Source organism: Ranitomeya imitator, chromosome 2 (genome assembly GCF_032444005.1).
Source record: "Ranitomeya imitator isolate aRanImi1 chromosome 2, aRanImi1.pri, whole genome shotgun sequence".
Taxonomy (NCBI): Eukaryota; Metazoa; Chordata; class Amphibia; order Anura; family Dendrobatidae; genus Ranitomeya; species Ranitomeya imitator.
The window spans coordinates 146981605-146994233 of NC_091283.1; the positions used below are offsets into that span (position 1 = coordinate 146981605).

General features: G+C 56.5%; 1 protein-coding gene across 1 annotated transcript in view; it reads left to right on the forward strand.

Moving 5' to 3' along the window:
• The first annotated feature begins 4391 nt into the window (after positions 1–4391).
• Positions 4392–12629, forward strand: part of SLC2A8 (solute carrier family 2 member 8) — a 35355-nt gene continuing 27117 nt past the window's right edge. Inside the window, exons 1-5 of the mRNA XM_069747378.1 lie at positions 4392–4661; positions 11265–11427; positions 11508–11714; positions 11940–12039; positions 12106–12317. Of these exons, the coding sequence (XP_069603479.1) occupies positions 4588–4661; positions 11265–11427; positions 11508–11714; positions 11940–12039; positions 12106–12317 (756 nt within the window). The 5' untranslated portion in view covers positions 4392–4587. The remainder of the gene's footprint in view (positions 4662–11264; positions 11428–11507; positions 11715–11939; positions 12040–12105; positions 12318–12629) is intronic.

A 12629-nucleotide genomic window follows, 5' to 3' on the forward strand; every position in this document is an offset into this window, starting at 1 on the left:
ACGGGGCCGGGGAGGGACCCGACGGGGCCGGGGAGGGACCCGACGGGGCCGGGGAGGGACCCGACGGGGCCGGGGAGGGACCCGACGGGGCCGGGGAGGGACCCGACGGGGCCGGGGAGGGACCCGACGGGGCCGGGGAGGGACCCGACGGGGCCGGGGAGGGACCCGACGGGGCCGGGGAGGGACCCGACGGGGCCGGGGAGGGACCCGACGGGGCCGGGGAGGGACCCGACGGGGCCGGGGAGGGACCCGACGGGGCCGGGGAGGGACCCGACGGGGCCGGGGAGGGACCCGACGGGGCCGGGGAGGGACCCGACGGGGCCGGGGAGGGACCCGACGGGGCCGGGGAGGGACCCGACGGGGCCGGGGAGGGACCCGACGGGGCCGGGGAGGGACCCGACGGGGCCGGGGAGGGACCCGACGGGGCCGGGGAGGGACCCGACGGGGCCGGGGAGGGACCCGACGGGGCCGGGGAGGGACCCGACGGGGCCGGGGAGGGACCCGACGGGGCCGGGGAGGGACCCGACGGGGCCGGGGAGGGACCCGACGGGGCCGGGGAGGGACCCGACGGGGCCGGGGAGGGACCCGACGGGGCCGGGGAGGGACCCGACGGGGCCGGGGAGGGACCCGACGGGGCCGGGGAGGGACCCGACGGGGCCGGGGAGGGACCCGACGGGGCCGGGGAGGGACCCGACGGGGCCGGGGAGGGACCCGACGGGGCCGGGGAGGGACCCGACGGGGCCGGGGAGGGACCCGACGGGGCCGGGGAGGGACCCGACGGGGCCGGGGAGGGACCCGACGGGGCCGGGGAGGGACCCGACGGGGCCGGGGAGGGACCCGACGGGGCCGGGGAGGGACCCGACGGGGCCGGGGAGGGACCCGACGGGGCCGGGGAGGGACCCGACGGGGCCGGGGAGGGACCCGACGGGGCCGGGGAGGGACCCGACGGGGCCGGGGAGGGACCCGACGGGGCCGGGGAGGGACCCGACGGGGCCGGGGAGGGACCCGACGGGGCCGGGGAGGGACCCGACGGGGCCGGGGAGGGACCCGACGGGGCCGGGGAGGGACCCGACGGGGCCGGGGAGGGACCCGACGGGGCCGGGGAGGGACCCGACGGGGCCGGGGAGGGACCCGACGGGGCCGGGGAGGGACCCGACGGGGCCGGGGAGGGACCCGACGGGGCCGGGGAGGGACCCGACGGGGCCGGGGAGGGACCCGACGGGGCCGGGGAGGGACCCGACGGGGCCGGGGAGGGACCCGACGGGGCCGGGGAGGGACCCGACGGGGCCGGGGAGGGACCCGACGGGGCCGGGGAGGGACCCGACGGGGCCGGGGAGGGACCCGACGGGGCCGGGGAGGGACCCGACGGGGCCGGGGAGGGACCCGACGGGGCCGGGGAGGGACCCGACGGGGCCGGGGAGGGACCCGACGGGGCCGGGGAGGGACCCGACGGGGCCGGGGAGGGACCCGACGGGGCCGGGGAGGGACCCGACGGGGCCGGGGAGGGACCCGACGGGGCCGGGGAGGGACCCGACGGGGCCGGGGAGGGACCCGACGGGGCCGGGGAGGGACCCGACGGGGCCGGGGAGGGACCCGACGGGGCCGGGGAGGGACCCGACGGGGCCGGGGAGGGACCCGACGGGGCCGGGGAGGGACCCGACATTATCAGACACCCACAGTGTCATCACTTTGGGTCCTCACATGGATTGTGAGGCACAAGCATTCCACTTGGTGAAGAGAAGTCCAGTGATGAAATGACATCTGTAGGGAGGTCACTGCTCTGAGGGACACAGGATGGGGAAAAGCCACAATACCTAGAATAAAACAGAAAAAATCATGTAGAAAACTCAAGTAGTGGCTGACACCAGTGGCCACCAGGCTAATACTGAACAGAATAGCGTGCGAGGAGAGAATAAAGCCCGGGATCTGGAGACATTATCACGCAGTTTTGCTCCCAGAGGTCATAGGTCAGTCATCAACCTGACGTCATGTGCGCCCAATAATATTAATAAGAAAGTTTTATGTAAAAAACAAAACACACAACAGGACCGACTCACCATCAGGCAGAGATTCTCATGTTAAGTAATATCAATCCCTCAGATCTCCATCATCATTCATCCCCTCCCCTGTTCGCCCCCTCACACTATTCTTCCCTACACACACCCCACCGCAAGTGACATCACACACTGACCTGCACAGTACGTGACAACAGCCCCCCACACCATGCAGACCCATGCAAATAACATCAGCCCCACTCTGCAGGTAGACCCCCCTGCAAACAGATCCCCCACGCATGCAACATGACCCCCTTCCCAACAGAGACTCCAGCACACAGCCTCTCTTCCCCAGAGACCCCCAGCACGCAGCCCCCCTTCCCAACAGACACACAGCCCCGCTCGCAAGGAACATGACCCCCTTCCAACAGAGACCCCCAGCATGCAGTCACCCTTCCCCAGGCAGGCCCCTCCAGCACGCAGTCCCAGGCAAGCAACGTCACCCCCTTCCCCAGGCAGGCCCCTCCAGCGTGCAGTCCCATGCAAGCATCACCGCCGTCCCTAGGCAGGCCCCTCCAGCGTGCAGTCCCACACAAGCATCACCCCTTTCCCCAGGCAGACCCCCAGCACGCAGTCTCACGCAAGCATCACCCCCTTCCCCAGGCAGACCCCCAGCATGCAGTCCCACGCAAGCATCACCCCTTTCCTCAGGCAGACCCCCAGCACGCAGTCTCACGCAAGCATCACCCCCTTCCCCAGGCAGACCCCCAGCACGCAGTCCCACGCAAGCAATGTCACCACCTTCCCTAGGTAGCGCCCCCAGCACGCAGTCCCACGCAAGCTATGTACCCCCTTCTCCAGGCAGACCATCAGCACGCAGTGCCATGCAAGCATCACCAGCTTCCCCAGGCAGACCACCAGCACACAGTCCCATGCAAGCACCATCTCCCCTGGCAGACCCCCCCTTCCAGCATGCACATGCAGCCCCATGCAAACATCACCCCCTCCTCCCCAGACAGACCCCCTCCAGCATGCACATGCAGCCCCATGCAAGCCCCCTCCAGCATGTGCATGCAGCCCCATGCAAGCCCCCTCCAGCATGCACATGCAGCCCCATGCAAGCATCACCACCCCTTCTCCCCAGGCAGACCCCCCTCCAGCGTGCACATGCAGCCCCATGCAAGTATCACCCCCTTCTCTCCAGGCAGACCCCCCCTCCACTATACACATGCAGCCCCATGCAAGCATCACCACCCCTTCTCCCCAGGCAGACCCCCCTCCAGCGTGCACATGCAGCCCCATGCAAGTATCACCCCCTTCTCTCCAGGCAGACCCCCCCTCCACTATACACATGCAGCCCCATGCAAGCATCACCACCCCTTCTCCCCAGGCAGACCCCCCTCCAGCGTGCACATGCAGCCCCATGCAAGTATCACCCCCTTCTCTCCAGGCAGACCCCCCCTCCACTATACACATGCAGCACCATGCAAGCAACATTACCCCCTTCTCCCCAGGCAGACCCCCGTCCAGCATGCACATGCAGTCCCACGCACATGCAGCCCCATGCAACATCACCCCTTTCTCCCCAGGCAGACCCCCCGTCCAGCATGCACATGCAGCCCCATGCAAACATCACCCCCTCCTCCTTAGACAGACCCCCTCCAGCATGCAAATTCAGCCCCACGCAAGCCCCCTCCAGCATGCACATGCAGCCCCATACAAGCATCGCCACCCCTTCTCCCCAGGCAGATCCCCCCCTCCAGCGTGCACATGCAGCCCCACGCAAGCATCACCCCCTTCTCTTCAGGCAGACCCCCGTTCAGCATGTACATGCAGCCCCATGCAAGCATCACCCCTTTCTCCCCAGGCAGACCCCCGTCCAGCATGCACATGCAGCCCCATGCAAGCAACATCACCTTTTTCTCCCCAGGCAGACTCCCACTTACCTGATCTGTGACTATGGAGAACGACCCAAAACACTCCAAATCTTGTACAAAATCCCGCCATAACATCAACAGCTCCCTCCTGTCTGCTCTGCTCTATGGAGGAAGAGGCAAATCCTGCACAAAACACTCAAAATCCAAATCGTGCACGAAATCCCGCCATGACATCCACAGCTTCCTCATGTCTGCTCTGTCTGCGCTATGGAGGAAGAAGCGCCGCCCCTTCCGGTCACATGGGCACGACGTCAGCAGAGGTCCCTTAGCCGACTTGGATTTAGCCATAGCCTCATCCATGGGATCACAGGCCGTGTGCAGCCATTGGCTGTGTAACGCTCCTCCCTTCTTACATAATACATAACGGGCGTGGCTCATCAGCAGTGATATGATTGGCTATATCCTAGGCGGAGCCACGGAGGGAGTTCAGGAAAGCAAGCTCCGCCTCCCTGCAGAAGCCGAGTCTGCGCACTCATAGGTAGGAGGAGTTCTTCACCACGTGATATGTCAGCTGACAGTGATCCTGTCATGTGACCTGTATGTGCTCCGGGACGGTGTGAGAGCTGAGCGGTGCCTCGGGGCAGCACAGTGTCTGCAGCTCTCCAGCGCTGTCCTCCTCTCTGCCCGGCGCACAGGCTGCTCATCTTTCTAGGGTGATGGATGATGAGGACTTTCAGCCTCTTCTTGATGCGCCTGAGTCTCCGGATTTACAGCAGAGCCGATATCTGCGGTGAGTGCTGACGTCACGTGTGCTGGAGATGTGTGCACTTGTGTCAGTAATGTATAGTGACAGCTGACGTCACAACGTCCTGATCAGACCTGTACACTGTGCAGAGTCCGACCAGCTAGTGATACTGGTGTGAGGTCAGGGGGCACATGCCCGAGGCTATCGGTAGGAGAGCTCCCCCTAGTGGTGGCGGCGGCAGACAGGATCTTATCATGTATCTCTATATACAGGGAGCTCCCCCTAGTGGTGGCTGCAAACAGGATCTTATCATGTATCTCTGTATACACGGGCTCCCCCTAGTGGTGACTGCAGACAGAACCTTATCAAGTATCTCTGTATACAGGGAGCTCCCCCTAGTGGTGGCGGCAGACAGGATCTTATCATGTATCTCTATATACAGGGAGCTCCCCCTAGTGGTGGCTGCAAACAGGATCTTATCATGTATCTCTGTATACACGGGCTCCCCCTAGTGGTGACTGCAGACAGAACCTTATCAAGTATCTCTGTATACAGGGAGCTCCCCCTAGTGGTGGCGGCAGACAGGATCTTATCATGTATCTCTATATACAGGGAGCTCCCCCTAGTGGTGGCTGCAAACAGGATCTTATCATGTATCTCTGTATACACGGGCTCCCCCTAGTGGTGACTGCAGACAGAACCTTATCAAGTATCTCTGTATACAGGGAGCTCCCCCTAGTGGTGGCGGCAGACAGGATCTTATCATGTATCTCTGTATACACGGGGCTCCCCCTAGTGGTGACTGCAGACAGAACCTTATCAAGTATCTCTGTATACAGGGAGCTCCCCCTAGTGGTGGCTGCAGACAGAATCTTATGTATCTCTATATACAGGGGGCTCCCCCTAGTGGTGGCTGCAGACAGGACCTTATCATGTATCTCTGTATACAGGGGGTTCCTCCTAGTGGTGGCTGCAGACAGGATCTTATGTATCTCTATATACAGGGGGCTCCCCCTAGTGATGGCTGCAGACAGGACCTTATCAAGTATCTCTGTATACAGGGGGCTCCCCCTAGTGGTGGCTGCAGACAGGACCTTATCAAGAATCTCTGTATACAGGGGGCTCCCCCTAGTGGTGGCTGCAGACAGGACCTTATCATGTATCTCTATATACAGGGGGCTCCCCCTAGTGGTGGCTGCAAACAGGATCTTATCATGTATCTCTGTATACACGGGCTCCCCCTAGTGGTGACTGCAGACAGAACCTTATCAAGTATCTCTGTATACAGGGAGCTCCCCCTAGTGGTGGCGGCAGACAGGATCTTATCATGTATCTCTGTATACACGGGGCTCCCCCTAGTGGTGACTGCAGACAGAACCTTATCAAGTATCTCTGTATACAGGGAGCTCCCCCTAGTGGTGGCTGCAGACAGAATCTTATGTATCTCTATATACAGGGGGCTCCCCCTAGTGGTGGCTGCAGACAGGACCTTATCATGTATCTCTGTATACAGGGGGTTCCTCCTAGTGGTGGCTGCAGACAGGATCTTATGTATCTCTATATACAGGGGGCTCCCCCTAGTGGTGGCTGCAGACAGGACCTTATCAAGTATCTCTGTATACAGGGGGCTCCCCCTAGTGGTGGCTGCAGACAGGACCTTATCAAGAATCTCTGTATACAGGGGGCTCCCCCTAGTGGTGGCTGCAGACAGGACCTTATCATGTATCTCTATATACAGGGGGCTCCCCCTAGTGGTGGCTGCAGACAGGACCTTATCAAGAATCTCTGTATACAGGGGGCTCCCCCTAGTGGTGGCTGCAGACAGGACCTTATCATGTATCTCTGTATACAGGGGGCTCCTCCTAGTGGTGGCTGCAGACAGGACCTTATCAAGTATCTCTGTATACAGGGGGCTCCTCCTAGTGGTGGCTGCAGACAGGACCTTATCAAGTATCTCTGTATACAGGGGGCTCCTCCTAGTGGTGGCTGCAGACAGGACCTTATCAAGAATCTCTGTATACAGGGGGCTCCCCCTAGTGGTGGCTGCAGACAGGACCCTATCATGTATCTCTGTATACAGGGGGCTCCCCCTAGTGGTGGCTGCAGACAGGACCTTATCAAGAATCTCTGTATACAGGGGGCTCCCCTTAGTGGTGGCTGCAGACAGGACCTTATCATGTATCTCTGTATACAGGGGGCTCCCCCTAGTGGTGGCTGCAGACAGGACCTTATCAAGAATCTCTGTATACAGGGGGCTCCCCCTAGTGGTGGCTGCAGACAGGACCTTATCATGTATCTCTGTATACAGGGGGCTCCTCCTAGTGGTGGCTGCAGACAGGACCTTATCAAGTATCTCTGTATACAGGGGGCTCCTCCTAGTGGTGGCTGCAGACAGGACCTTATCAAGTATCTCTGTATACAGGGGGCTCCTCCTAGTGGTGGCTGCAGACAGGACCTTATCAAGAATCTCTGTATACAGGGGGCTCCCCCTAGTGGTGGCTGCAGACAGGACCCTATCATGTATCTCTGTATACAGGGGGCTCCCCCTAGTGGTGGCTGCAGACAGGACCTTATCAAGAATCTCTGTATACAGGGGGCTCCCCCTAGTGGTGGCTGCAGACAGGACCTTATCATGTATCTCTGTATACAGGGGGCTCCCCCTAGTGGTGGCTGCAGACAGGACCTTATCAAGTATCTCTGTATACAGGGGGCTCCCCCTAGTGGTGGCTGCAGACAGGACCTTATGTATCTCTGTACACAGGGGGCTCCTCCTAGTGGTGGCTGCAGACAGGACCTTATCAAGAATCTCTGTATACAGGGGGCTCCCCCTAGTGGTGGCTGCAGACAGGATCTTATGTATCTCTGTATACAGGGAGCTCCCCCTAGTGGTGGCTGCAGACAGGATCTTATGTATCTCTGTATACAGGGAGCTCCCCCTAGTGGTGGCTGCAGACACGACCTTATTATGTATCTCTGTATACAGGGGGCTCTCCCTAGTGGTGGCTGCAGACAGGACCTTATCAAGTATCTCTGTATACAGGGAGCTCCCCTAGTGGTGGCTGCAGACAGGATCTTATGTATCTCTGTATACAGGGAGCTCCCCCTAGTGGTGGCTGCAGACAGGACCTTATCAAGTATCTCTGTATACAGGAACCTCCCCTAGTGGTGGCTGCAGACAGGATCTTATGTATCTCTGTATACAGGGGCCTCCCCCTAGTGGTGGCTGCAGACAGGATCTTATGTATCTCTGTATATAGTGAACTCCCCCTAGTGGTGACTGCAGACAGGATCTTATCATGCATCTCTGTATTTAGTGAGCTCCCCCTAGTGGTGGCTGCAGACAGGACCTTATCATGTATCTCTGTATACAGGGAGCTCCCCTTAGTTGTGGCTGCAGACAGGATCTTATGTATCTCTGTATACAGGGGGCTCCCCCTAGTGGTGGCTGCAGACAGGATCTTATGTATCTCTGTATACAGGGGGCTCCCCCTAGTGGTGACTGCAGATTCTTATCATGTATCTCTGTATACAGGGAGCTCCCCCTAGTGGTGGCTGCAGACAGGATCTTATGTATCTCTGTATATAGTGAGCTCCCCCTAGTGGTGACTGCAGACAGGATCTTATCATGCATCTCTGTATTTAGTGAGCTCCCCCTAGTGGTGGCTGCAGACAGGACCTTATCATGTATCTCTGTATACAGGGAGCTCCCCCTAGTTGTGGCTGCAGACAGGATCTTATGTATCTCTGTATACAGGGGGCTCCCCCTAGTGGTGGCTGCAGACAGGATCTTATGTATCTCTGTATACAGGGGGCTCCCCCTAGTGGTGACTGCAGATTCTTATCATGTATCTCTGTGTACAGGGAGCTCCCCCTAGTGGTGGCTGCAGACAGGATCTTATGTATCTCTGTATACAGGGAGCTCCCCCTAGTGGTGACTTCAGACAGATTCTTATCATGTATCTCTGTATACAGGGAGCTCCCCCTAGTGGTGGCTGCAGACAGGATCCTATGTATCTCTATATACAGGGGGGCTCCCCCTAGTGGTGACTGCAGACAGATTCTTATCATGTATCTCTGTGTACAGGGAGCTCCCCCTAGTGGTGGCTGCAGACAGGATCTTATGTATCTCTATATACAGGGGGCTCCCCCTAGTGTTGACTGCAGACAGAATCTTATCATGTATCTCTGTGTACAGGGAACTCCCCCTAGTGGTGGCTGCAGACTGGATCTTATGTATCTCTATATACAGGGGGCACCCCCTAGTGGTGGCTGCAGACAGGATCTTATGTGTCTCTGTATACAGGGGGCTCTCCCTAGTGGTGGCTGCAGACAGGATCTTATGTATCTCTGTATACAGGGGACTCCCGCTAGTGGTGGCTGCAGACAGGATCTTATGTATCTCTGTATACAGGGAGCTCCCCCTAGTAGTAGCTGCAGACAGGATCTTATGTGTCTCTGTATACAGGGGGCTCCCGCTAGTGGTGAATGCAGACAGGATCTTATGTATCTCTGTATACAGGGGGCTCCCCCTAGTGGTGGCTGCAGACAGGATCTTCTGTATCTCCATATACAGGGTGCTTCCGCTAGTGGTGGCTGCAGACAGGATCTTATGTAGCTCTGTATACAGGGGTCTCCCCCTACTGGTGGCTGCAGACAGGATCTTATTATACGTCTCTGTATACAGGGAGCTCCCCCTTGTGGTTCTTGCAGACAGGATCTTATGTAGCTCTGTATACTGGGGTCTCCCCCTACTGGTGGCTGCAGACAGGATCTTATTATACGTCTCTGTATACAGGGAGCTCCCCCTTGTGGTTCTTGCAGACAGGATCTTATGTATCTCTGTATACAAGGAGCTCCCCCTAGTGGTGACTGCAGACAGGATCTTATCATGTATTTCTGTATCCTGAGAGCTTGCCCCTAGTGGGATTGTAGGCAGGACCTTATGTATCTCTCTGTATTTTTATATGAATAGTGTTAAAGGGGTTGTCCACTACTCAGACAAACCTTTCTTAATCCTTGTGTTTCACCCCATTAAAATAACCCAAAATGAATGCTATACTGCCTCCAGTGTGGGCACTGTTCCAGCGGATTTGGAACTGGCTCACCCGGAGGTCTTGTGACATTGTCATGTGATCTTGCAGCCAATCAGGGCTGGCATCTCTTTGCTATCGGACACAAGGAGATCTGAAGGAAGTGACAGAGTAGCCGCAGTCCTCACTTCCTGCTGATGTCAGTTATGTCGGCAGGAGAGTGAGGAAAGGTGTTATTATTTTACTGGGGGAACATTTGGATTGAGAAAGGGTTGTCTGAGTAGTGGACATGCCCTTTAATCAGAGGTGACACTTTTCCCTCCTACTTTGTACGCTAACGTTGAGTTGCTCTCCCCTGCGTGTGTACAAGGGTTCGCTGCTCCCTCTTCGATCATAGGTGAGCCAGCATTTCGGGATAACCTCGGGTTCCTAATGTTTCAGGTCTTTTCCACATGTTTTTCCCATTACATCCACTAACTGACATGTATTTTATGTGATACCGACACATAGTAACGAGTATTTGTGAAGTGTAAGCAAACGACACAAGGTTTTCTAATTATTTTAAAAATACAAATCACAATTTTCCGATTTATGTTTGTATTCAGCCCCCAAGTGAATATTTTGTAGGACCACCTTTCACTACAATTACTGCTGCAAGTCTTATTGTTTGTCTCTACTGCCTCTGGAGGTGACATTTGCCCGTTCTTCTTTGCACACTCACTCTCGCTCAGTGATAATGGATGGAGGGGTCTGTGAACAGCAATTTCCATGTCTTGTCAGATTCTCAATGGGATTTTGGTCTGGACGGTGACTGGGCCATTCACACACGTGAATATGCTTTGATCTAAACATCCATTGTAGTTCTGGCAGGAGGTTTAAAGTCTTTGTCCTGCTGGAAGGTGAACCTACACCCCAGTCTCGGTATTTTTCACCCTCTAACAGGTTTTCCTCCAGGATTGCCCTGTACTTGACTCTATCCATCTTTCCATAAACTCTATCCAGCTTCCCTGCCCCTGCTGGAGAAAAGCCTCCCCACATCATGACGCTGCTGCCATAACCATGTAACTAACAATTTAAAACTGCACTCTGAAACACTAAAGTATGTAAACATTGACTATATGGAATTGGAACTGCATTACTGCTGTAGAGGACATGCTAAAATATGAAGATACGTAGAGCACAAATTGGCCAATTCATGAGAGCCCAACAGCCAGTGACAAGGCTTACCCCTTTGTTGTGACCCTAACCTAACATGAATGCCTCTCCTCGGCTAAAAGCCTACATTGCTGGCTGTGTCCTCCACAAGGCATGTGGAAGAAGGTGGTCTGATCAGATGAGGCCAAAGTTGAACTTTTTGGGCTAAATGCAAAACATTACGTGTGGCGTAAAAGTAATACTTCACGTCTACTTGCTATTTTGTGTTGGTCTATCACAAAAAATACATTTTAAGGTTTTGGGTGTAAACGTAAAAAAATGAGAAGTTCATTTGCCATAAAGACTTTTTCAGGGCACCATACAATGGAGAATATCTGGAAATGTGGCACTTATCAGGGCCATTGGGCCGAGGCTGTCTGCATTCTCAGGTGTCACCTGACCCAGCATTCTTCCCTCCATGCAGTCATGTCCAGGACAGGAATCTATACTTGGCCACGTTTGGTGCAGTGTTGGGGCCCCTGAGCTTTGGCTTTGTCTTGGGGTTCAGCTCTCCAGCCATCTCCGATCTGAAGAATGAGGAGGACCCGCGACTGGTACTGGATAAGGAAGCGGCTTCATGGTTTGGGGTGAGTCTCCTCCCCAATGTGGTGGAAAGATGCAGGAAATGGGCACCTCCTCCCTCTGATGTTTCTCTCTTCCTCCACAGTCTATAGTGACCATCGGAGCGGCAGCCGGCGGGATCCTTGGTGGATGGATGGTGGACAGCGTGGGCCGAAAGCTCAGCCTCATGCTATGTGCTCTTCCATTTGTCCTGGGCTTCACCCTGATCATATCGGCACAGAACGTGTGGATGCTTCTGGGCGGCCGAGTGCTGTCCGGACTGGCCAGTGGAGTTACTTCCCTAGTAGTCCCGGTGAGACCCCTGCCTCGTCTGTGCACTATTTCTATAGTGCCATCAAGATTTTCTGTACTCATGACCCCCTCTCTGGTCACCACACATTTTGCACCAGTATGGTGGTCTCTGAACCCATCACTCCCCTGTGCTGTGCACCTTCTCGCTAGTGGTCTCATCTGCTTGTATGGGGTCCACTGCTGTCTGTGTATAGACCCGTGTCTCACTTTCCTTGTGAACTTGTAGGTGTATATCTCAGAGACGTCCCACTCCAGGGTCCGAGGGGCATTGGGGTCCTGCGTCCAGCTGATGGTAGTCACTGGGATTGTGGGAGCGTATATTGCAGGTAATGTTGGGTGGGGGAGGCGTATATAGCTTTGTCATGGCTAATGACTGGTTTGTCTCTGTGCAGGAATGATGGTGGGCTGGCGCTGGCTGGCGGTGGTCTGCTCCATCCCCCCCGTCTTCATGCTGTTTGTTGTGTGTTTCATGCCCGAGACCCCCCGATATCTCATCAACCAGGAGAGAAGGGCAGAGGCCATGGCAGCTCTCTGCTTCCTAAGAGGACCCAATGTGGACCACGAGTGGGAGTATCGACAAATAATGGTCAGCGGAGGCCAACAGGTGAGCGGAGAAGGGGACTTGTGCGAGGGGTCCAGCCATCATAGCTGTAATATACAGCATCTTCACACTGCTTACAGTGCTGGAGCTTTATATGAGAGGCTGATATCAGTCACATATGAAGTAATGTCTGGAGGGTATAAAGCAGGAGAAATAAGTATTGAACAGGTCACCAGTTTTCTAAGTAAATATATTTCTAAAGGTGCTATTGCCATGAAATTCTCACCAGATGTCGGTAACAACCATTCCATACATGCAAAGAAATCAAACAAATGTCCATAACTTAATAGTCGCAGTAAGACTCAGCACTCTTAA